The sequence below is a fragment of the Podarcis bocagei genome, assembly GCF_964188305.1.
Source record: "Podarcis bocagei genome assembly, chromosome: 3".
In the NCBI taxonomy this organism is placed as follows: Eukaryota; Metazoa; Chordata; class Lepidosauria; order Squamata; family Lacertidae; genus Podarcis; species Podarcis bocagei.
This window is the reverse complement of record NC_138127.1, coordinates 66,432,599-66,458,955: the sequence shown is the minus strand read 5'-3', so window position 1 is coordinate 66,458,955 and position 26,357 is coordinate 66,432,599. Positions and strand designations below refer to the sequence as shown.

At 42.3% G+C, this 26,357-nt stretch overlaps 1 protein-coding gene across 4 annotated transcripts in view; it reads right to left on the bottom strand.

Moving 5' to 3' along the window:
* Positions 1-26,357, bottom strand: part of KIF26B (kinesin family member 26B) — a 299,877-nt gene that overhangs the window by 223,266 nt on the left and 50,254 nt on the right. The window contains exon 1 of one of the 4 annotated variants that reach the window (XM_081187998.1): positions 12,067-12,179. The exons of the other annotated variants lie outside the window; for them this stretch is intronic. Coding sequence (XP_081044124.1) covers positions 12,067-12,069 — 3 coding nt within the window. The 5' untranslated portion in view covers positions 12,070-12,179. Of the gene's footprint in view, positions 1-12,066; positions 12,180-26,357 lie in introns of those variants that run through there. 4 annotated transcript variants of the gene reach the window in all.

Here is a 26,357-nt window from a genome sequence, read left to right as displayed (position 1 = left end):
TCGGGTTAAGTACTTAATTCATTCCGGAGGTCCGTTCTTAACCTGAAACTGTTAACCTAAAGCACCACTTTAGCTAATGGGGCCTCCTGCTGCCGCCGCGCCGCCGGAGCACGATTTCTGTTCTCATCCTGAAGCAAAGTTCTTAACCCGAGGTACTATTTCTGGGTTAGTGGAGTCTGTAACTTGAAGCGTATGTAACCTGAAACATATGTAACCCGAGGTACTACTATATTTTGCATTCTCATTTTGTATTTTTCTGTTGTGAACCACCCTGGTATCTTCAGATGAAGGGCAGTGTACAGATTTAATAAATAATAAAAATAATAGCACATGAGAGTGAGTGTGATATTCATCAGCACATAAGTCCATGCACCTGCAAAAGGATAACTCACACTAGCCATACTTCTGACCTAAATGCCTACTGGTTCCTTCAATCAAACAAATAATGATGCGGAAGTCCAGTTCAACTAGCCTTTCACATTCCTTTTCCAAAGTGCTTCTGGCTCATGGACTTACATTGGCAGAATTTGTGCAACTCCCAATGAAGAATAGATGAAGTCTGCTAAAAATAAGGCAATGCTGTCTCTCATATTTGTTGATGGAAAAAATATGTCTCAGTATTAAATTAAGGATTTCTGCAACTGATTAGGTTTATAAGCATACCCCAAGCCTAAACCTCAAGTTGTACTAATCTAAAGCACATTAACTATCCCCCCCCATTTTTTTTATTAAATTTCACCATAAACATGCAACGGTCTTTCAAACAGTATAAACATCCAACCACATTAGCCATCATCTGTAAAATGTGAGCCCCCAAATAACTAATCTTTCAGGAACTCTGAAAGGATCTGCTATTTTTGCCTCCAACCACAAACAGTTTACACTGAAGTCAGATGGCTAAAGTGAAAGTCTAGATGCTGTTAAAATGACCCCATTGTTTGAAAGACTTAGATCCAAACCTTAGATTTCGTTTTTAAAGACTGAATTTCCCTTTACGAAAATAGCATTAGGATTACATCCCTGCTTGTCTGCAATTTCCTTCAATAGCTTACTTAAGATTTCCCCATTGTTCTCCCATGGGGACAATTAACTTTCTTGCTTTTAATCAATCAAGTGATTCAGAAATTAAAATCAATCTGGCATTATCCCAGCACTGTTGACATTCTGGGTTTCAGATATATAGAAAATTATCTATGCTTCAAAAAGCAGACATAACAGTTTTAGGGTGCAATCCTATGGTAAGATCCACTGGGATGAGCAGCTCGGGGTGTAGTGGACCTCCAGTTTAGCTGCCTGATTCCCAGCTCAGCTAGGCTCAAATAGCATGAAGTCCCTAACCCTGGCTCAGTCAAAGATATGCCCAACTTGCTCATCCTGAGCTGAAGCTGGCTGAACGAAGGCTAAGGCTCCAAAAGTAGGTGTTCTGAGAGCATGGCAGTCGCAGGACTAGAGAGCGGGGGACTTAGGCTGGATTCTAAGCCCATTCAGCTCAAGTCACATGACCTGGCAACCCAGTATAGAATACTACTTTGAAGCCCTGTTTGCCAGGCTTAGGCAGAGCAGCAGTAGCCGCCCCACTGCAGAATGTGGGTTGGATCTGGTCTAACTTTTTGCTGGCTTTCCTCAATGCCAGCATCTTGTGCATAGGATTGCTCCCATCATTGGGGGGGGGGGCGTGTTAGTTCTAGATAAATTGGCTACAATTTGGAAGATTATTAAGATAGGTCTTTGTTGCTACCCATACTCTGAAATCACCTGACATCTAGCAGCATCAAACAAACAATGTCTTAGGTGAACCAGGGAAGGACCTATAATCATTTTTAGATTATTGTTGTTTGTTTGTTTGTTTGATTGATTGATTGATTCAAGTTATTACACGACCTTCACTAGAGGGTTCCAACAATTTAAAATTCAAAAGAATTAATTATATCATGATATATACTACTTATATGACAAAATGGATGGGAAACTATCACATTTATGTCACATACACAATTTGCCTAGGCCACACAAGGTGCAATTTGTCTAGAGTGAGACATCTGTGCTTCTGAAAGCCAATCTGCGAGACCCCATCACAACACTGCTAAGAGAGGCAGAAATATTGCCAGTTTCAGTAGTCGGCCTACACTTATATTTTTAGTTGTTGGTTTTTTCCATTTTGGCTTGGTAGAACTTTCCGGTCATTCTTCTTCCACAATCTGAATTGCAGGGAAGGCCAGGAGGGCCCAGCATTCAGTGTAATAGCAGCAGCATGAGACGAAGGAAAAATAACAGTGAATGTGCTCTGGACTGATGAAGGAAGTCGGAGCATATGGCCAAAGCACTCACATATTTGAAGTGTTTGTCTAAACATGGAAGCTTCATGCACTAGGCAGAAGATTAGAGTAACCAGGATTACCGCTCTCAAACTAAAGATTTGTACTTAAGAGAACATGTATTCTTTTTATATCTTGCTCTTTTCCCAAAGAGTTTAGTGCAGTGCTTTCAACTCACAACATGCCTAGGTGGTGAAATAGGCAGAGAGACAGTGACTTGGCCAAGGCGGCTTCTTGGGCTTCACAAATCACAGCAACTACACAGATTGAAAAATATTTGCATATTGAGATTGGGGATGCAAGGGGGCAGCAATTTCTAGAACCCCCTGCCTACAGACAGGTGCCTTCACTGTATTTTGGTGCCTGCCAAATACATTACCCAGATGTTTAGAAAGTTTGCATGAGTTTTAATCTTTTTTAGTCTATTGTATTTTGGTTCTACCTTTCTGTACGTTTTAAATTATGGTTGTAATTTTTTTTTTAGAGATAATTTTATTGGTTTTTTTGTAAACTGCTATGATATTCTTCCTACAATCAAGTTGCATATAATTTTTATTAAATAAATAAATAAATAAATAAATAAATGCCTTCTGCAAACTTCCTAAAGTAAAATTTTCTTAGAATCCAAGCCAATGAGATCCCATTTCTAGTTTTGCAACACTGGACAATGCAATCCAATACCCAAATCAAGTCAAGTTATGTCAGATATATCATTTTAAAAAGGGTGTGTCACACATGAGTCTAACTAACATGTTATTCAGGAACTAAACTACAGTACTTGCAAAAAGACTTCAGGAGTGTATCTATCATATGACTATGTGAGAGATAATAACACATATACCTGAACCTAATTACTAGTGTGTGTTCTAGATATCACTGCAAATCTGATCACAGAATGGATCAGAAGAAGATAATAATAATAATAATAATAATTTATTATTTATACCCCGCCCATCTGGCTGGGCCTCCCCAGCCACTCTGGGCGGCTTCCATAAAAACCAGAAATACAGTAAAATGTCACACGTTAAAAACTTCCCTGAACAGGGCTGCCTTAAGATGTCTCCTGAATGTCAGGTAGTTGTTTATCGCTTTGACATCTGCTGGAAGGGCGTTCCACAGGGCGGGCGCCACTACCGAGAAGGCCCTCTGCCTGGTTCCCTGTAGCTTTGCTTCTCGCAGTGAGGGAACCGCCAGAAGGCCCTCGGCGCTGGACCTCAGCGTCCGGGCAGACTGATGGGGGTGGAGACGCTCCTTCAGGTATACTGGACCGAGGCCGTTTAGGGCTTTAAAGGTCAGCACCAACACTTTGAATTGTGCTCGGAAACGTACTGGGAGCCAATGCAGGTCTTTCAAGACCGGTGTTATATGGTCTCGGCGGCCGCTCCCAGTCACCAGTCTAGCTGCCGCATTCTGGATTAGTTGTAGTTTCCGCGTCACCTTCAAAGGTAGCCCCACGTAGAGCGCATTGCAGTAGTCCAAGCGGGAGATAACCAGAGCATGCACCACTCTGGCGAGACAGTCCGCAGGCAGATAGGGTCTCAGCCTACGTACCAGATGGAGTTGGTAAACAGCTGCCCTGGACACAGATTTGACCTGTGCCTCCATGGACAGCTGTGAGTCCAAAATGACTCCCAGGCTGCGCACCTGGTCCTTCAGGGGCACAGTTACCCCATTCAGGACCAGGGAATCCTCCACACCTGCCCGCCTCCTGTCCCCCAAAAACAGTACTTCTGTCTTGTCAGGATTCAACCTCAATCTGTTAGCCGCCATCCATCCTCCAACCGCCTCCAGACACTCACACAGGACCTTCACCGCCTTCACTGGTTCTGATTTAAAAGAGAGGTAGAGCTGGGTGTCATCCGCATACTGATGAACACCCAGCCCAAACCTCCTGATGATCTCTCCCAGCGGCTTCATATAGATGTTAAAAAGCATGGGGGAGAGGACAGAACCCTGAGGCACCCCACAAGTGAGGGCCCAAGGGTCTGAACACTCATCCCCCACCACCACTTTCTGAATACGGCCCAGGAGGAAGGAGCGGAACCACTGTATAACAGTGCCCCCAGCTCCCAGCCCCTCAAGACGGTCCAGAAGGATGCTATGGTCGATGGTATCAAACGCCGCTGAGAGATCCAGCAGAACTAGGAAACAGCTCTCACCTTTGTCCCTAGCCCGCCGGAGATCATCAACCAGTGCGACCAAGGCAGTTTCAGTCCCATGATGAGGCCTGAATCCCGACTGGAAGGGATCCAAATGGTCCGCTTCTTCCAGGCGTGCCTGGAGTTGTTCAGCAACCACTCGCTCAATCACCTTGCCCAGGAATGGAAGATTTGAGACTGGGCGATAGTTGGCCATCGTGGCCGCATCTAAAGATGGTTTTTTAAGAAGCGGTTTAATAACCGCCTCTTTCAGCGGGTCTGGGAAGGCTCCCTCACGGAGGGAAGCATTCACCACCCCACGAAGCCCATCGCCCAGTCCTTCCCGGCTAGCTTTTATAAGCCAGGATGGGCAAGGATCCAGGAGACAGGTGGTTGGTTTCACTCGTCCAAGCAGCCTGTCCACATCCTCGGAGGTAACAGGTTGAAATTGATCCCACTCAACTTGACTAGACAGAACTCTAGCACTCTCCCGCCCCGGCCCTGCTCCCACGGTGGAGTCTACTTCTTCCCGAATCTGGGCGATTTTATCTGCAAAAAACTTTGCAAAATCATTGCAGGAGAACATGTGGCCCGTACTGGGCCCCGATGTTGCAGGTGGTTCCGCTAAATTGTGAACCACCTGAAAAAGTCTCCTGCTGCTGTTTTCTGCAGATGCAATAGAGGCGGTGAAGAAATTCTTCTTCGCCGTCGCTATCGCCACTTGGTAGGCTCGACGTTGAGCTCTAACCTGTGTCCGGTCAGATTCGGAATGAGTTATCCGCCACCGGCGCTCTAGCCGTCTCAACGATTGTTTCATTGCCCTCAGATCCGTGGAAAACCACGGGGCTGTCCGGGCTCCATGCAATCGGAGAGGGCGCTTCGGAGCCAAACAGTCAATAGCCCTGGTTAACTCCACATTCCAGCGGGCCACCAGGGAATCGGCTGAAAGGCCATCAACATGGGATAAAGCATCCCCTACCACTCTCTGGAAACCATTTGGATCCATTAAGTGGCGGGGGCGGACCATCCGAATTGGTCCCACCTCCCTGCAGAGGGGATGGGTCGCAGAGAAGTCCAGTTGCACCAGGAAGTGATCTGACCATGGCACTTCTTTCATTTCGCTTTTACTTAGTGTCAGATCACCAACATCCATAGAGGTAAACACCAGGTCCAAGGCATGTCCACGGCTATGGGTTGGGCCAGACTTATTCAGGGACAGCCCCATGGAGGCCATGCTTTCCACGAAGTCCCGAGCGGCCCCTTGTAAGGTCGTGTCGGCATGGATGTTAAAATCCCCTAGGACGACCAGGCTGGGTGTCTCCAGGAGAACATCCGCCACGACCTGAAGCAGCTCGGGCAGGGAATCCTTGGTGCAGCGGGGAGGTCGGTACACCAAAAGGAATCCTGTACTGCCCCTATTGCCCAACTTCCAGAACATGCACTCAGAAAACTGGGTCTTCCCAATAGGACGCCTGGTGCAAACTAATGACTTCCTAAAAATCACTGCAACCCCCCCTCCCCGCCCACGTGACCTGGGTTGCTGTGCGTAAGAGAAACCTGGTGGACAAGCAGCGGCAAGGACAGGCCCATCTGCTTCATCCAACCAAGTCTCTGTCACACATGCCAGGTCAAATCCTCCATCCATGATCAAGTCATGGATGGCAGTGGTCTTACGAATCATTGACCTGGCATTGCACAGCAGCACCTTCAGGTCACGTGGGTATCCCTTGCTGATTCTAGTATCCATCCGGACAGGACCAGACCCGGAGGCAGGGATAGTCCTCAGACAACGACTAAACCTGCCTCCTCTGTAATGACATGGTCTGGTCTTAGCGTAACTCCTCCTCCTACCCGTGATCACTGAGATCGGTTGTCCCAGTGCATCCCCCCCTGTGGAACATGCCCCAGCCATTTTGTGGGCTGGGGCCCACTCCCCGGCAGCCCTGAACCCTCCCCCTAAAAACAAAATAACACCTTAAACAAACAAACAAAACCAATAAAACAATACAAACAAAAAAAATGTAAAAATTACAAAAACATCAAAATAAAAAAAATAATAATTCCCCAAGCCCAACCAAACATCCATCCCACCCCCACCCCCCACATACAAAAAATCCAAAGAAAATTTTTAAAAACATTTTAAAAACACTCTGTGCCTCTCCGGCAGTAACAACTGTCCTAGTGAGGCCTGTCAGGCCCCGCCCCGTTCTGAAGAGAGCATTTACAGAGCTAAGAGGTGTTAAAACTCTTTCCCATAAGATGTAACTGTAGTCTGCAATTAGAGTCTAATATTGATATCAGCAGGTGTTTTCCACTTAAAACTAAAAGCCTTTATTTCAATCCATATAGTAATGGACTTTCCCCAGCACTCTGAAATAGCTCGCAATTGTAATAAAGGACCCTAACACTATCAAAAATTATGCTACACCTTCGTCACAATGCACAATGGCCTCCAAATAGTATGATTAAAGGTTAATTTCATGACCATTTCTGCCCAGATAAGCACAGGATATATTTCATATGGGTGGGAGTGTAAATGTTTCTGTGGAGAAAGACCTTTCACCTGATCACGCCGAATGTGTGTGTGCACGCTTTTTTTTAAAAAAAAAAATCTTTGTAGTGAGCTGGGAGAAACTGCAGACCACCAAGGGGGTTGTCTTGATTGGTTTGTCATATGCTGCCCAAGTAATGGAGCTATTACATACAATCAAATTCGCTCCAATTCAGAGTAGCTCACAGGAGAAAACACCCAATTTCCTTGAAACCTGAACATAAGGTAATGCAAAATCAAAACCTGAGAAGTGAAAGATGGAAGCCTTGTCCCAGGCGCTTTGTGTTTTATTTCAAAATAAAAGTACAATAAAACCAGAACAACATATAAGCCAACAGGTATATAGCATAAACATACAGAGGAGTATACTGAGAACACTTCAGAGAGAGAGAGAGAGAGAGAGAAGAGAGAGAGAAACAAAACAAAAGAAACTTCTCCTGTCTGGAATGAGAGCAGCAGCAGCAGAAACACATACAAATCTAATAAATAAGGCTTACATTTTCATCATTAAGACACACATATCAATAAACAGGGACACGGGTGGCGCTGTGGGTTAAACCACAGAGCCTAGGACTTGCCATTCAGAAGGCCGGCAGTTCGAATCCCTGCGACGGGGTGAGTTCCCGCTGCTCGGTCCCTGCTCCTGCCAACCTAGCAGTTTGAAAGCACGTCAAAGTGCAAGTAGATAAATAGGTACCGCTCCAGCAGAAAGGTAAACGGCGCTTCCGTGCGCTGCTCTGGTTCGCCAGAAGTGGCTTAGTCATGCTGGCCACATGACCCGGAAGCTGTACGCTGGCTCCCTCGGCCAATATAGCAAGATGTGCACCACAACCCCAGAGGCAGCCACGACTGGACCTAATGGTCAGGGGTCCCTTTACCTTTACCTACCTTGTTATTTTATATGAGCTGGCAGTATATAAATATTTTTTATAGATAAATACAGCCCTGTCTCACATACAGGATGTAAAGAATGCTGCATTCATGTGAACCTTTGTTTCCATTTTGAATTACCATCAAGGAAACACAACTGCTGCATTTTTCCCCCATCGCTAACACTTTTCTCATAAAGTACCGTATTTTTCGCTCTATAGGACGCACTTTTTCCTCTCCAAAAATTAAGGGGAAATGTGTGTGCGTCCTATGGAGTGAATGCAGGCTCCTTGGCTTCAGCGATAGCCACGCAAAGCCTCCAAAGCACAGAGGGAGCGCTCCCACTGCACTCCGGAGGCTTCGGGTTCCTTTTGCTGAAGCCAGGAGAGCTTCGGCAGAGAGGGAGAGCTGCGCAGCACCCCTTCAGCGAAGCGGGAGGAGAAATCGAAGGGGCTCCGTTTCTCCTGTCGCTTCGCTGAAGGGACGCTGAGCAGAGATGGGGAGAGTTATTTTTTTCTTGTTCTCCCCCTCTAAAACAATGCGCGTCCTATGGTCGGGTGCATCCTATAGAGCGAAAAATACGGTACATGTAGGGATGCCAGCAAGACTTTCTGGCATGCTATTTGTGCATCCACCTTCTGCCTCACTTGCAAAAGAGAATACAATTTGTGCCATATGCAAACCGGTATCTTCATTTGCCGGCACAGCTGAAGGGATCAGAAATTAACCTGAGGCCACACGAGTTATTTTTATGATACTTTATGCTTTCATTTTTATGATGTTGCATTTTTATTGTAACTTACTATCTTGCCTGTAAGTTAGTTTGGTAGGAGCCTGTTTGGCGGGAGTGCAATTATATCCATGTCTACTCTGAAGTAAATCCTACAGTGCTTAGGAAACAAAGTGTAGGGTTACAGCCTAAATAAATAAAAAACAGAGATTTCCTAATGCTTTAGTAGAAAATTCCTCAGATTCTGAGCTAGGTAGTATTTGGAACTGTGCCTCACTCTTGATCTAGGTAACAGTCCCCACATTTTCATAAAGGCACAGATTACAACAGGCAGTGGCTACTATTCCCCTCAAATACTTAATTTTCTATTGCATTTTTTCTTTAAGAAAAAGAAAAGTATAAAATCTAGAGAAATACACCTCCTTTCTCCTCCAGCCATTTTTTTTTATTAATACCTTTTCAAGGTCTTTGAAGAACTAATTAATCTAAAGCTGCACTTGTGGAAGAGAGTTAATAGAAATTTTAATACAAACATAAAACCATAACAAGATTTTATCTCACTTCCTTTGATATGTGAAACAAACAGTTACCCCAGGAGGCTTTGAGAAACAGTTATGGAAAACCACAGGTGATAAATTAACCACAGAATGGTTCCCCTTTTGCAATAGAAACACACTGAGATTTTAAAATAATTGAACAAAAGGGCTGTGAAGGTCAAGTCAGTTTGTTCTTGCTGTCTAAGATGCATGTGGAAACTGACGTGGAAAATCAGAATCACCTGCCCTGCAAAGAATATTATTTCATGTTTTCTATGTATTTCCCCCTTTATGTTAGCAAACAAGTGAATTTTAGAGTAGGCATATCTATGCTCCAAAGGAACTGTTCACACAATCTGTATGCGCATAACCTACGCAGGAAGTGTGTGAGATAGGGGAAGAAAATGGGATACAACCATCTATGCTCACTAGAAAAAATGCAACCTGATCCAACTGCAGAATTTGATGCACCTAAATCTGTACAGGACTGGACTGTTGGACCCATTTAAGGTAGGTATTGATTTTCTCTTTTTCTATTATATTGTATTGCAAAACCATATTCTTTGGTGCAGTAAACAACAACAACGCACACACAGGGATACACTGGATTATAATTATTTGAATTACAGGTCACATCTGAACAGAAAACCAAAGACATTTGCCTTTTACCATCTACCATTTCTAGATTTTGACAAAAACCAATTATTTGCTTAACTAAAACCAATTATTTGCTCAACTATCAGTAGTGATATATGGAAGTGAGAGCTGGACCCATAAAGACGGCTGGTCGCCGAAGAATTGATGCTTTTGAATTATGGTGCTGGAGGAGACTCTTGAGAGACCCCTGGACTGCAAGAAGATCAAACCTATCCATTCTTAAGGAAATCAGCCCTGAGTGCTCACTGGAAGGACAGGTCCTGAAGCTGAGACTCCAATATTTTGGCCACCTCATGAGAAGATAAAACTCCTTGGAAAAGACCCTGATGTTGGGAAAGGTTGAGGGCACAAGGAGAAGGGGATGACAGAGGACGAGATGGTTGGACAGTGTTCTCGAAGCTGCCAGCATGAGTTTGACCAAGCTGCGGGAGGCAGTGGAAGACAGGAGTGCCTGGCGTGCTCTGGTCCATGGGGTCACAAAGAGTCGGACACGACTAAACGACTAAACAACAACATATCTAACTATCCATTGAATATATACACACATACTTCAGAATTCATGGGTCAGTGATGGGATTGGGCCACAGTGAATCTTTACAATGCCATAATTCCTAGAGTAGGATCTATATTTTCTATTTGCTACCCTGATATTTTTCCGCACATGTAAATCAAACAAACCCAAACCAAAGCATGTAAGGGAAAAGATAAGGTGCTGCCAAGGGGAGCTTCCTTTTGAAGCCTTACAGCTGCACAGGTTTTGCCTAAAGTCAGCCCCCTCTGTCCTGCAGTCTCAATATGCCTGTAATTAAAGAAAAACTAGACACGTAGCAGCACAGTACAATTAAGTGTAATGTGTAGTTTAGCTATGAGAGGGCTTTCTAAAAGGATAGGCCAAAAAAAAACTTAACAGCAATCCTAGTCAGGACTACCTGAATTCAGATGAGTTTACTTCCAGAAAAATTGGGTTAGGATTGCAGCCAAAGTCTGGATAACAGAATGGAACTTCCACACATACAGGCAATATTTGTCAGAAATCCATAAACTGCGTACAAAGAATTTTTTTCATGCATGGCTAAGAGGCATTTCGTTGACCACCGTGAAAAGCAGAATCCTGGTCCTTTGTGTGATCTTGCAGTTCTTATTCTATCTGTTCAGTCCACGGGTAATCACGGTAGTGTGGTCATCAAAAACTATCTACAGTGGTACCTCGGGTTACAAACACTTCGGGTTACAGACTCTGCTAACCCGGAAGTAGTACCTCGGGTTAAGAACTTTACCTCATGATGAGAACAGAAATCGTGCACCAGCAGCATGGCGGCAGCGAGAGGCCCCATTAGCTAAAGTGGTACCTCAGATTAAGAACGGTTTCAGGTTAAGAACAGTCCTCTGGAACGAATTAAGTTCGTAACCAGAGGTACCACTGTATTATCCTGAAGTGTGTAATCGTCTTAGACCAAGTTCCCCGACCCCTTGAACAGCTGCCACCTAGTTTTTAATTTGTCCAAGTGTGCATGCTCATGTATATTTTTCTTCTTGTTGTTATCTTTGATGTTAAGCAATAGCTATTCATTCTAGGTGGACAAAAACGTCACCACAGATGGAAACTAAGGTCCAAAATTGCATCACGCATCAGTAGTTAAGTACTTTAGTGGCTACAGTAAACTTACTCCATATTTAAACTACTGTAGCTGATATAGCTGAGAGCAGAAGGATCCCATTGTTTGCAGTTAATGATTTCAGATCTTAAATGGTTACATCAATATTTCATTCCAGCTGATTAAAAACAGAGCTGGAGTAACTGTTAGTGCAACAAATTCCCCAGATAATAGTTACAGGCTATGAAAGAGCAACTGTGGAATAAAGTCCAGTTAAGATTCTGAAGCTACAATTCTGTAATTCAATTTTTTAAAATTACTACTGTAGTGATAAGCACTTATAGCTTCTATGAGCCAAGCTAGACGTTATGTTAAATGCATGATCAAATTTAATCTGCACGGATTAAAAAAAATATGTGATAGATAAAAGCCTACCTTTAACAGCAACTTATTGTTGCTTTGGCTAAATTCCCACTTAAGCATACAGAGGGTGGATAAGAACACAAAATGTTTTCTGCATCTGACAGCCCATTGCAAAATGAGAAGCATGTGAAACTCAACAGTGCAGTTTATGATGATGACATGGAGAGAGTCACAGACATAATCCCAGATATAGAAGTACATCAATGGGAGAGAGTCCCATTAAAAATATGGGCAAGGTAACATCACTGTACCATGTGAGATCCTCTTCAGAGGCCCCACTCTATGTGCCCCCATTAAGAGAAGTGAAATGGCTGGCTACCAGGGAGAGGAGCTTCTTAGTGTTAGCATCTTGGGTGTGACGTGCCCTAAGAACCTGTGTTGTTAGTGTTCTGAACCACTGTTATGTGACCCCTGTATGTGAGAGTTACCTGCTTTCATTGTTTTGTACACTGGATTTTTTTCTGCTACAAATTTCTATTTTGTGATGTTATGCTTTTAATTGTATTTTTTAATCATTTCGTGCTCACAGGCACCCAGAGAACAAATGTTATTGGGTGGCTTCATATATATATATATATATATATATATATATATATATATATATATATATATATATATATATATGCTTTCGTAGATTTTCACGGGTACAGGAATGTAGGTTTTGGTGTCTTCGGGTGTCTTCCCGTGTAAGAGTTGGGGTGTCTAGGCGACGTTTCGACGAGGTCTCACTCGTCATCTTCAGGCTGGTGCTTTCGGCTTCTTGTTACTAGAACAGAGCAGGATCTCAGTGTTTGAGTTCCTATAAATACTGTTGAGGGGGTGTGGTGTATAGCCTCCAACGTTCTGGGCAGAGAGGAAGTTCCTAGGTTAATGTGCCTTTTCTTCTTTTGTTCATTAATTACTTGAGGGATATCTTGAGTGATAGAAGACACCCGAAGACACCAAAACCTATATATATATATATATATATATATATATATATATATATATATATATATATATATATTGTAAATAAATTAAATAAAATATATATTTAAGTGCTATCTGCTTTTGCAGGCCTATATGGGGAGAGACTGAGACAGATGATGAGCCTGAGATGCAGTAAGACGCCCCCAACAAAGTTGAAAGAATACCGCAAACAAGATTTTCTGTGACTCTGGGGATAGGATTATAAAAGATTTTCTGAAGTCACAAGGCTGGAGCAGAAAGCCTTTCTAAATTGCATTTCTTGGATTTTATGTTATTATCTTCATGGCACAGTTATTACATATTAAAGCTAATGGCTCTCTTTTGCTAGTAACCTAATATGGAATGTGATTGATATCCCTATCAGTACTTTAGAGAACTCTTTGAATTTCATAAGCAGAACCGAAGGAAGCAGGAGCAGGTGAGCAGAATATCCTTATGTGTACAACACACTAAGCCTGGGGTTTTCACTGCAGCATATAAAAATATCCTGAAACCTTACAATACTGAAGCTTTCCAGGTTCTCCTGTTTGCAGGAAATCTGCCCCAAACACAGTTCATTTTTGTATCTAAATAGGGATCTATTTGTGAGTTATCTATAAAGTAATTTGCAAATACCCATCCCATTCTAACTGTACCACTCCCTTTTTTTTCTTTTTTCTTCCTTTCCTTTCCATTCCATTCCATTCCTTCATTTGTTCACTTGCCATCAGAATTAGTTTGCAAATCACTCAGGGTGGATCTCGCTTTTTTGTTGATGTTACCTTAAAGCAACACATAGATGATGCTCTAGAAAACAATAGCAGCAACTGTTATGTATTGAAGTTCTCACCCTGGGCCAGCAGGGGGATACTGTAGATAGTTATGCAAATAAAGGATCGAAAGTGACGTTCAGTGATTGGATGGATACTGTAGATAGTTATGCAAATAAAGGATCGAAAGTGACGTTCAGTAATTGGATGGATACTGTAGATAGTTATGCAAATGAAGGATCGAAAGTGACGTTCAGTGATTGGATAGTTTTAGAAAGTTGTTACAGTAACGTGGTACTGGAGCTCTATATAAGAAGACTGACGGAGCCCTTCAGTTCAGTTCTGTCCTGGCCTGTGAATAAACAAGAGCGGTTTGAAGAATAGCTGTGTCGTCTGATATGTTCACCCACAACTTAACAGCAACTGTACTAGCTATGTGGCCCCAAAGCTTTTAATTAATGATTGAGGCAGCCACGTGAAATAGTTCCATTAAATTCAGCAGGACCGTCTTGGTGTAAGTGCTCTATGGATCTTAGCCTTTGTATTGTTTGGAAATTTGCTACCCTACAGATCTTAATGCAAACCCGATCCCACTTCACAACCACCTGTTAATGAATCATCTTGATTAAAAGAAAGTCCAGTGTTTTGTTTTGTTTTGGGGAAAATATTGACTGTGTTCATTTCATGAATATTGAAACAGGGCAAAGGAGTGGTTGTAAACATGTTTTAAAGGGAATTTTTAAATGGCAAAGTGCTTCCTTAGGAAACAGCAAACCCAAGTTTTACTAGGAAAAAAGAAAGAAAGAAGATATATTCTGTATTACACACACACATACATGCATGCAACACAACCCATGCTGGGCCTCATAAAATACAGCCTGTAACCTTCCGTTCCCATAGCCAGAGCAATCCAGTGACAATAAACAGCATCTTACCAAACACAACCTCCATCAGTTAACGAACACAGAGAGCAAAACCCTGTCAGGCTATCTGGTTGTTGTCACACTGTTTTGCGGTGCAATGGTTTCGAGGGGAAACAGATAATTTGCAGACTGAATGTCTCCTGTACAATGGGTGTCTGACAGTGAAGGGAGATTTTCCACAGAGAAATTGCAGTGCATTGAAACAACCTGAGGGCTTGTCTAGACTTGGGAAATTTGCACTGATGGTGATGTCTGCATCAATTCAGAGGCACCATGTGCTCTTCAAGATGCTCCTGACAATGCGCTGTCCCTACAGGTACAAAAAGCTTACATACAGTGTAATGACATGATCATAATATCAAGTAATGGGGAGGATTTTGCTGTTCTAGAAAATGCTATTAACTCACGTCTGAGACAGGGCAGACCAACGAAGGCAGGTAAGGGCCAACCCGTGGCAGTACACCAGCTCCAGAGTGGGCCTGTTGTCAGAGGGGTCACAGAAAACAGGACAGCTTTGACTTCTCTCAATCTGCCCCCAACATGCCATGCACACACTTGCTTTTCCCCTCTGCCGCCATTGGAGCACTCATGGCAGAGCAAGGGAAGCTGCAGAGGTTCCCTTGGTCACAAAAAAGGCCTCTGGGGGTGAACCCATGGAAAGCCAGGTCCACAAAATCCTGTGCCCTCGGATATGTCCTCACATAGGGTTGCCATATTTCAAGAAGTGTAAATCCAGACACCAAAGTTACTGAGTTTTGCCCAGTGTTGTTGAGCTTTTTCTTGCAAAAACTCAAAAATAATTGAAGTTTTTGAGCTATTTTAAAAGAAAATTCACCAAAATCTAGAGTGCCAACATTGGTTGCCATACGTCTGGCTTTCCCCGGACATTTAAGCGATTTCAGCCTGGACACTGTTTATAACAGCCAAAACCCGGCTATATCCAGGAAATTCCAGACATATGGCAGCTCTACCTCACAAGCACCTAGGGATTGGGAAAAAATACCTGACTGGGGAGCATGGCATGCTTATGACATGCAGCCCCGGGCTGCTCAATAGCTGGGGCAAGTTAGCGTACTCAGCTCAGAGATCTTTATTTTTCAAATGTATTTCTCATGTACTTTGTTATGGTTGGTGGGTCTGATGGGTCTAGGAAAAATAAATCCCACAATTTTATGGAACAAAGAATAAGTGTGCTTCTCCATAAAGCTACACAAACACACACTTTTTAGAAGTCTTTCCACCCCCCTATACCAAAAGTAAATCAGTGCTTACTGTACTAAGGTTCCATTTATGCATGGAAGTTTTAATAGTATCTGTGAGTTTTCTAGTGTAAAGACGTATGCACCAAAATGAGTTGCTCCTAATCTTCTGCTGTGAGCTATAGCACAGTAAAATTACTTGGCAGAAAATAGGAAGAAACGAACACTGAATGATACCATATGATGGAAATGAAAGGACATGTTGATTGATGTGTGATACAGAAAAGGGGACTGATGACATGAAATGAACAATACAGACAAATTGTTCTCCTCAGATCTGTGATTGGCAGGGACTAAAAAATGCAATCTCTGTGGCAGTAAATTGTGAAATTACAACACTTTAATTCAGACTTTTTCCTCCCTTTGTCACTTCTTTTTTTGACAGAAATGTAAAGGTGCTGCTTTTTCTGTTTTGAGCTTGCCTCTCCATGTTACATTAAATTCAGCCGTTCTTTCTATGGAGTTGTCGCTGAGCTTCTGTTCTGAGGCTTCAAAGGAAGTTCTTACAGTTAATTCAGGCAGCCTGCCAAAACTATGCAGCTCTGAACAAAGTTTTAAATACTCCCACTTTGGAAGTACATGCACATTTTATTTTCTCAACTTAACTTTCCTAACATCATTGATTCTTAAGTGTGTATACAGTACTATAAAAGTTGGTGCAACCAGGTCCATTCATTAAAGCACTGGCCACCAAAATACCCCCAACCATTTAAAGGTCTGTACAAATCTGAGTTGCCAAGACATATAAGAGGTTTAGAAAAACTTTTTCTAGTTGACTAAGAACAAAGCAACAGTCCATATGCAGTGTGAATTTTATGCCATTTGCTTTAAAGGGAGCCCAGTGGCAAAGCTCAGCTGTGCATCAGATAATACTAGGAGGAATAACAATCCTCTACAGCGGTCTACAAAAGAAGCATGGATGCATGAGATCTTTTGAACATCAAGAAGGTAACATACCTAATAAACTGCCTCCTCCTCATGCCCTGGAATAATTCACTAGCAAGAATTCTTTATTCTGTATGTCAAGTTCAAGCAAACAAGGACCCCTGGAATGATATTTCCACAACTGCAGAAGACCTTTACTTCGCAGAGTTCCAAAATACATTCTACATTTCCAAAACTTTGGCCCTTCCTGATATTGGCTTAGGAGCTGTTGCAGAGCTGTCCTTACCACACAGCTAAGTAACATCCCCATATATAGGTCATGTGGTAGAGCTCACGTCATGGCTCCTTCCCATTAGGTGTGAAACTGTTGTGGGAAGGAATGACAGAATCCTACGACACCACCTCAGAGATTTTCTAAGCAATGTGGGAAGGAATGAGGCAGCAGCTTCCACACCAGCGCTAAAGATAACATAATGTTTGGCACACAAGACCAAAATCTGATGTTATGGGTTAGGTTGTAAGGAGGTTAAAGTATTTGATTACTTTATGGTGTCTAAAATAATGAGCTATGGCTTGTTCTGGGGCTTCCAAAACAGATTTGGGGAGAGAGGAATCATTTCCATATACCAACTGCTTTTTCTGGGTCTTGGCCATAGTGTCACTGTACAATGTTTATACCTTTGGCACACTGGTATTTTTTAGCCTATAACCTTTGATTACAACTCAGAAATGTCAGGAACTGAGGAAAGGATTGTGCCCTGTTCATATTATGAAATTTCCAACCCCTCTTCTGCAAAGCAGGACTGTCTTGACCTTCATCTGGTCTTGTGCATGAATTAGTATTAAGTATAATTCACTAATTCCTGCTGTGACCACAAACAGCCCACAGGTTGAAGATTATTTCATGTAGGGGCCATGTGTTCTCTGTCATAGAGGGAGACAGTGCTGTATTTGAAGGTGACCTCTAACTGAAGGACAGTTTGGTCCAAGTCAAGATTTAGGATAAAAAGCCATAAGAATAGAGAGCAGAGACTTTTAGCACCCTCTTCTGCAAATCAATCAAAGTTGCCACAAAACTAAGGTAAAAGCTAACACCCATATTTAAACCAACTGTGGATGACACTGAAAAAGTGGACTCAAGTCCACAATAGATTATTACACAATTTCTTAGTCTTTATGACGCTTTGCTGTTTTCACAGCAGACTAGCCCAACTGTCCCCTCTGGATATTCACCACAGGGGATGAACTTCACCAAGTTCTCTGTGGCTTTCCCTATCCTGAGATTTCTTGCATTTCTCTCTCTCTCTTAAATGGTATTTTAAAGATAAATGAATATTGGCAACATTCAGTTATTTTTCTCTAGAAATATCCCCAATAGCAATTCAACAAATATACTCTTATCATACATAGTTCTGTTTGTAGGTAACGTGAGCTGAGAATATCGAAGTGATAAATGATAAAAGAGATTTTGGAATGAGGAAAATTTATCTTTTTGACAGCTGAGTTAAGATAGAGGCTGCTAAAGTCTCCTCCAGTTGGATGTTAGTACTGCATTTTCTGAAATAGTGTTCAAGGTTAGATCTACTGAAAAATATACAACTGACTTACCTAAAGTTTCACACAAGAAATCTAGACAAAAGTAACAGCATTGCCCAGTTTGTGTGTGGGAGTGTGTAGGATAGAGAGAAAACTACAAACTGGTTTTAACACACATCTGTGTCGTGCAGACACCACATTGTATATATCATATTCCTAACTTTCATTAAAAAATTTCCAGTACATTATTATCTCACACATGCAGTGCTTTTTTCAGGGGGATGCAGGGATACACATACCCCTAAACATTTTGTGAATCTAAGTGTGGCCTCATTGAAAGGCAGTATTTCAATATGAGTAAGAAAATGAGAGTACCCTTAAACATTTTTTAAGAAAAAAGCACTGCACACATGATTATATTTGAATGTACTTCCAAAGATTTATTGTTTCTAACCACATAAAGTTATTCCAGATAAGGTTGGAAACAGATTCACAGAAATACTAGTTGATCATGGTCATGGCTCCATCGTGTTCTCCAGCCAAAGGAGAACTTAACAGGAGCTTAACTGGATTTCCTCTTGAATTTTCATTATCTTGCCTGTTTGGACATTTGTCTACCTAGGGTACACTGAGCAATTTAACACATTTTTCCACTGCTTACAACATGCACTGAAGCCTGAATTTGTGGAGAGTTGATATTGAAACATACCTACCATGTAATGTATCCCAGGTCTAAATCATGTACTTTATTTGAAATCACACAATAGATAGATAGACAATTGTACTGGTTCAAATATATGTTTTCCATTTCAATTCTCCTCTGATCATAAACATAGATGGAAATATCCATTATAGAAAGCCAAATATTTTAATATGACCCTGTGCAATGTTGTGAAACAATATTTTTAATTGAATGGCTGTTGTTCCCTTGTGGCTTACATTCAGAGGCAGTGATTCCTGGTCATAAATTCACTGTGCCGGCTTGTGCCTCTTGGGACTGGTGGTCCAGAAGACACAGAGGCCAATCAGAGGTGGAGTCTGAACCAATGACAGGCAAAGCCAACTAATTCTAGTGTTGCCTCCATCTTCCTCCCTGCTCAGTTCTACAGGGAGGCTAAGGAGGAGGAATCTGACACACACATAGCTAACCCCTGGGTGGGTTGTAAGAAAACAGGCAGGTGGGGGCTGGTGGAGTGCCAAATTGATGTCTTTCCAGCATTATAAAAAAGACAAGGCTAACCTGCAGTGGAAATGCAGGACTCCTTTTGTTTCTGTAATGTGTGAAAATGTCTTGCAGGATCTGTTGCACTTTTGTGAAACTTCTTCCCACTGGACATTGCTAAAATACAGGCATAAGCATTTCCTAGAAACTTCTTGTTTAGGCTATGGAGAATATGCTGCAGTAAGAGCATTGAGGAAGAGGTTTCTTTTGCACATAATTTACTGTTTCTAACATAGATGTGGGATGAGTGATTCTAATCACTGAATTTCATTAGCTATCAGAATAATAATGGGGGGATACAATCTATTTCAGAGAAACAGACCAGACAAGAAAGGAGGAGGAGTGGCGTTATATGTCAGGGATGTGTATACCTGTGAAGAGATCCAAGATTTAGAACCTCAAAGCCAATGTGAGAGCATTTGGGTCAAAATTAAGAGAGAGAAGAATAACAGAGACCTCATTGTGGGAGTTTACTATAGACCCCCAAGCCAAACGGAGGACATAGATGATGCCTTCCTGGAACAGATGGCCAAGCATGCAAAAGGAAGGGAGATAGTAGTAATGGGGGACTTCAATTACCCGGATATTTGTTGGACGTCAAACTCAGCCAAGAGCATAAGGTCAAACAGATTCCTCACTGGCCTTGCAGACAACTTCATTGTCCAGAAAGTGGGAGAAGCAACAAGAGGAACAGCCATTTTAGATCTGGTCCTAACCAATGTTGATGACCTGGTTAGTGGGGTAGAAGTGGAAGGATCATTAGGCGCGAGTGATCATGCTCTTCTGAAGTTTACTATACAGCGGAAAGGAGCAGCCAAGCATACTAGGACTCAATTTCTTGACTTTAAGAAAGCCGACTTCATAAAACTTAGGGAAGTGCTGGGTGAGATCCCATGGACAGCAATACTAAAAGGAAAGGGAGTTCATGATGGCTGGGAGTTTGTTAAGAGGGAGATAGTAAAAGCACAACGTCAGGCAATACCAATGAGACGGAAACATGGAAGGTGCCTAAAGAAGCCAGGGTGGCTATCTAAAGAACTTTTAACTGAATTAAGATTAAAAAAGGATGTGTACAAAAAATGGAAAAGGGGGGAAACCACCAAAGAGGAATTCAAACAAATAGCCAGCACGTGTAGACACAAAGTCAGAAAAGCTAAAGCACAGAATGAACTCAGGCTTGCTAGAGAGGTTAAAAGCAACAAAAAAGGCTTTTATGGGTATGTTCGTAGCAAAAGGAAGAACAAAGAAACAGTGGGGTCACTCAGAGGAGAAGATGGTGAAATGCAAACAGGGGACACAGAAAGGGCTGAACTCCTCAATGCCTTCTTTGCCTCAGTCTTCTCCGATAAAGAAAACAATGCCCGACCTGAAGAATTTGGAGCAAATGATTCAGCAAAGGAAACACAGCCCAGAATAACTAAGGAGACAGTACAAGAATATTTGGCTAGTTTAGATGTATTCAAGTCTCCAGGGCCAGATGAACTGCATCCAAGAGTATTAAAAGAACTGGCAGATGTGATCTCAGAACCACTGGCAGTCATCTTCGAGAAATCCTGGAGAACAGGCGAAGTCCCGGCAGACTGGAGGAGGGCAAATGTTGTCCCTATTTTCAAAAAGGGGAAAAGAGAGGACCCAAATAATTACCGCCCAGTCAGTCTGACATCAATAGCAGGGAAGATTCTGGAGCAGATCATTAAGCAAACAGTCTGTGAGCACCTAGAAAGGAATGCTGTGATCACCAATAGTCAGCATGGATTTCTGAAAAATAAGTCATGTCAGACTAACCTGATCTCATTTTTTGACAGAATTACAAGCCTGGTAGATGAAGGGAACTCAGTGGATATAGCCTACCTTGATTTCAGTAAGGCATTTGACAAGGTGCCCCATGATATTCTTGTAAAGAAGCTGGTAAAATGCGGTCTTGACTCTGCTACCACTCAGTGGATTTGTAACTGGCTGACTGACCGAACCCAAAGGGTGCTCATCAATGGTTCCTCTTCATCCTGGAGAAGAGTGACTAGTGGGGTGCCACAGGGTTCTGTCTTGGGCCCGGTCTTATTTAACATCTTTATCAACGACTTGGATGATGGACTCAAGGGCATCCTGATCAAATTTGCAGATGACACCAAACTGGGAGGGGTGGCTAACACCCCAGAGGACAGGATCACACTTCAAAACGACCTTGACAGATTAGAGAACTGGGCAAAAACAAACAAAATGAATTTTAACAGGGAGAAATGTAAAGTATTGCACTTGGGCAAAAAAAATGAGAGGCACAAATACAAGATGGGTGACACCTGGCTTGAGAGCAGTACATGTGAAAAGGATCTAGGAGTCTTGGTTGACCACAAACTTGACATGAGCCAACAGTGTGACGCGGCAGCTAAAAAAGCCAATGCAATTCTGGGCTGCATCAATAGGAGTATAGCATCTAGATCAAGGGAAGTAATAGTGCCACTGTATTCTGCTCTGGTCAGACCACACCTGGAGTACTGTGTCCAGTTCTGGGCACCACAATTCAAGAAGGACACTGACAAACTGGAACGTGTCCAGAGGAGGGCAACCAAAATGGTCAAAGGCCTGGAAACGATGCCTTATGAGGAACGGCTAAGGGAGCTGGGCATGTTTAGCCTGGAGAAGAGGAGGTTAAGGGGTGATATGATAGCCATGTTCAAATATATAAAAGGATGTCACATAGAGGAGGGAGAAAGGTTGTTTTCTGCTGCTCCAGAGAAGCGAACACGGAGCAATGGATCCAAACTACAAGAAAGAAGATTCCACCTAAACATTAGGAAGAACTTCCTGACAGTAAGAGCTGTTCGACAGTGGAATTTGCTGCCAAGGAGTGTGGTGGAGTCTCCTTCTTTGGAGGTCTTTAAGCAGAGGCTTGACAACCATATGTCAGGAGTGCTCTGATGGTGTTTCCTGCTTGGCAGGGGGTTGGACTCGATGGCCCTTGTGGTCTCTTCCAACTCTATGATTCTATGATTCTATGATTCTAATGGCTGCAAACAAGAAGAATGTTTATTAGCATCCAGCAGAAAAGCCAAAAGGTTCACCACAGATGTAATCACAAAACTGCATTAACCAAGGATTAGTTAACAATGAGGCCTGCTGTGGTTTAGAAGATGGCGATTGTTGCCACGGAATCTGGAAGACTAGCTCAGATTTTCCATGGTTTGTAGAGTTAGAGCTACCATGTGGTGTGTTCTTTAAGGTGCCATCACACTGAATATGTTCATTAAAAAGCCAGCTTTTTGAAGCCATGAGGTTACTTGAAGCATGCAGTAGAATACAACTTTTTTTTCGAGGAGGGGATATAGTGGGATTGGTTTGGGGGGTTTTTTTTGCAAAATGTTGCCGATAGCAAAAGTAAAGGAACACAATAATATGTCACATCAAAAAGTGCCCAACGTGAAGGAGTTGGAGTAAAGATTGACAGTAACTTTTGTATCCGGGCTCTTAATTATTTTAAATCAGAATCCTCCCTCCTTGTGTAAATGTTAGTATTGTTGAGTTTCGAAAACACAGACTGCTACTTATTGGCGGTGGTCCCATTTCTTGCCTGACATTTCAGTCAGAAACGCAGCAGAGCAGGTGGGGCTTGGGAGAAGGCCAGCTGCTAATCACTCTCCAAAACAAAATTTTCATTTAGGCGTTTTACGTTTTCCAGGCATTGACCTGCTCATTTTTCAGGCATTTCAGAGTGCGAGCACTTTGATCACATTCCAACCCAAACACGATTGTTTACATACAGTATGGCAGCGTACAATTTGTTAAACCTTGATCTGGATTTTGATTTTTTTTCAGACACTAGCTGCATACTTCACAAGCTGTGCAGTTTACACCTGAGGCTCTTCTGGCTCAGAAATGCTGGGTTTTCTTTTTCTTTCTTTCTTTCAGGTAAACATTCATTCCCATTCTCTTCAATAGAAGTCTTAGTAATAGCCTCTCCAGAGGTTAAGAAGTGCAGGGAGATGATTGGCACGAGTGACTTGTAAGAGGCATTTCCAATGCTGCAGATAAAGGGGAAAGCAGACTCACTGCCTGCTGTTTGTAAAGCTGTATTGAAACATCATTCCCCCCCCTTTAATGATATAGAATGTTCACTTAGCCCAGGTCTCAAGGGAAAGGCAATTGCTTCATATGAAAAGAGCTTAGGGAAAGCCAACACTTCTCCTGTTCTGTATGTTTGCATGTATCATAAGGCGACCCAAAACTTGTTATGTGCTGTAATTAACACTACAGTGCTTCAATGGTAGAAAACTCACCAGCATGGTCAAGATGAGTCCTTAGACCAGGATTACAGAAGAAAAGAAGCATTACTGGCAAAGTCGGACTTCGGCTTTAAGAGGCAATCAGTCTGTATGCCAGGTTTGGTTACTCCCACAGCAGAGGAGTGTATGGAGGAATAATACCCTGGGCTGCCTCCTTATTAGTGACTTATAGCACTAATATTAATTGGTTTCCCAAGATTCCTAACAAAATTTAAAAAAGAAAGTTGGGAAAAACATCCTTCTCAGTCGCTGACACTGCTATTAGTGGTGATGCTAAGAATGGTGGTGATCAGAAATGAGCTTTTCCACTTTTCTTTTTTAAATAGTGTTATACAGTGGTACCTCTGGTTAAGAACTTAATTCGTTCTGGAGGTCCATTCTTAAACTGAAACAGTTCTTAACCTGAGGTACCACTTTAACTAATGGGGCCTCCCGCTGCCGCCGCGCCACCGGAGCATGATTTCTGTTCTCATCCTGAAGCAAAGTTCTTAACCCGAGGTACTATTTCTGGGTTAGCGGAGTCTGTAACCTGAAGGGTATGTAACCTGAAGCATCTGTAACCCGAGGTACCACTGTAGTGTAATACATGTGTGGAGTGAGAGCCAATTACAGGTGGAGCCACCTGATTCTAGGTTTGCCCCCATCCTCCTAACCTGCTGAATTCTTTAACAGCAACTCAGATTAAGGAAGAGGAATCTGGCAGCCAGTGCCATCCCCCCTGGAAGGCAGGCAGATGACGGCTGGCTGACAGACTGAGGATGGTGGGGCATTCGCCCTAATGGACCACTCTCCACTGGATAGCGCTATAACATTCTTCCGTTTAATTGATATAGATATATCCCAAATAGGTTTTTAGCAGTCCTTAAAATATAATTAAAATGAATAAAGTGATAAAAGATCACAATGGAAAAGGGTTATAATGAATGTGTGCTGAGCTGTGGTAGATTCACCTCTTTGATACTTCCTTGTACATGTTGAACCCCCATTCCTTTAAAAAGATAGATGAGCAGTGCTAAAAGCATCTGTAATTGTGGAGATTGTGCTGATCATATAAAGAAGAAGAAAAGTGGGCTTTTCTATGGTCTGTGAAAAGACAGAACTACAGGCAAAATGCAGGATGACAGTATTGTATGGATGCTCTGAAAAATGTAAGTGAACAAAGCATGGAAATTACACACTAAATGCCTAATGTGGAAAAACTCTGCAAAAGAAGGCACTCAAAGTTCTCTGACCTGAGATTTAAGTCTGCACTCATTTCATGCCGCCACACAAAAGAGTGGCAGGCATAGTCCATGGTGATCATTATGGTTGTCATAGTAAGAAACCTACTATACTCCGCCACATTTGCCATTATTTGCTAACCTCATGGAAGTCACTGTGGACAGTGCCAAAAACGGTTCAGACTAAAGAGTACTGAAAGTGTTTAAAGACAGAAACGTTTCTGGCATCCATCCAAAATGATAAGCCGTGGCATTATTCAAATCAAAGCTTACCTATGTCATATTTTCGACATGTGTCTACTTACTCCTAGGAGTTTAGCTGCTAGTTTGTTGCTCATGTGTGACATGGGTTTAAAGGAATATACAAATAAAGGGAAATCAAAGCAGTCTATTAAAGAGTTTAAAGGAAGCGTTACTGAATAACATAATAATAGCACAGTATTTATATAGCTTAGGGAGGGGGAGACAGTGGATTGGGATCTACTAGTAGATCTCTGGGTTATTTACAGTGGATCAGCAACGGTTTCTTATTTCCATTTGTTTAACAACAACCACACACCTTTTCCCAGCTAGTTTTTGAAGAGAAAAAGAAAAAAGGAGATCCAACTAGCCTGGAGTCTCTCCGCACTAATAAAGCTCATTTCAAACGCTTAGAACACTTCAAGTGCATTATTTCAGTAGTCCTTACAAGAGTCCTGTATGGTAAGCTAGAATTTTTATTTTCTTGTTACAAATAGGGTGGCCCCTGATTCTACATTCAAAACGAAGAACTGCATCACATACACCAAAAAACAGGACATAAAAAGGTCCTAGATTTATATTATATTGGCATGTGCTAATTTATATGTATAGGTGCAAATTTAGAAATAGCTACTATAATTTGGATGGGACGCGGGTGGCACTGTGGGTTAAACCGATCAGAAGGTCGGCGGTTCGAATCCCTACAATGGGGTGAGCTCCCGTTGCTCGGTCCCTGCTCCTGCCAACCTAGCAGTTCGAAAGCATGGCAAAGTGCAAGTAGATACAGTGGTGCCTCGCAAGACGAAATTAATTCATTCCGCGAATTTTTTCGTCTAGCGAATTTTTCGTCTTGCGAAGCACGGTTTCCCATAGGAATGCATTGAAAATCAATTAGTGCATTCCTATGGTCAAAAAAAGTCCAAACAAAGCCAAATTTGGTACAACAAGAGTTTATTAAGTGCTCTTCAAAGTCACACATACTGTAAAGAGCATTTCAAAAATTCAAACCCAGAATTCTTTTAAAAAAACAGCAGAGTGGCCCAATGGTCACAGAAAATCATAAAAATGCAGAAAAAACCACAAGATTCCAGATTCTTGCAAACCCCTCCCCAACTGTTCCCCCAGCCACCCAGCACACAGAAATTCAAACCCAGAATTTTTTTAAAAAACAGCAGAATGGCCCAATGGTCACAGAAAATCATAAAAATGCAGGGAAAAAAACACAAGCTTCCAGATTCTTGCAAACCCCTTCCCAACACCAA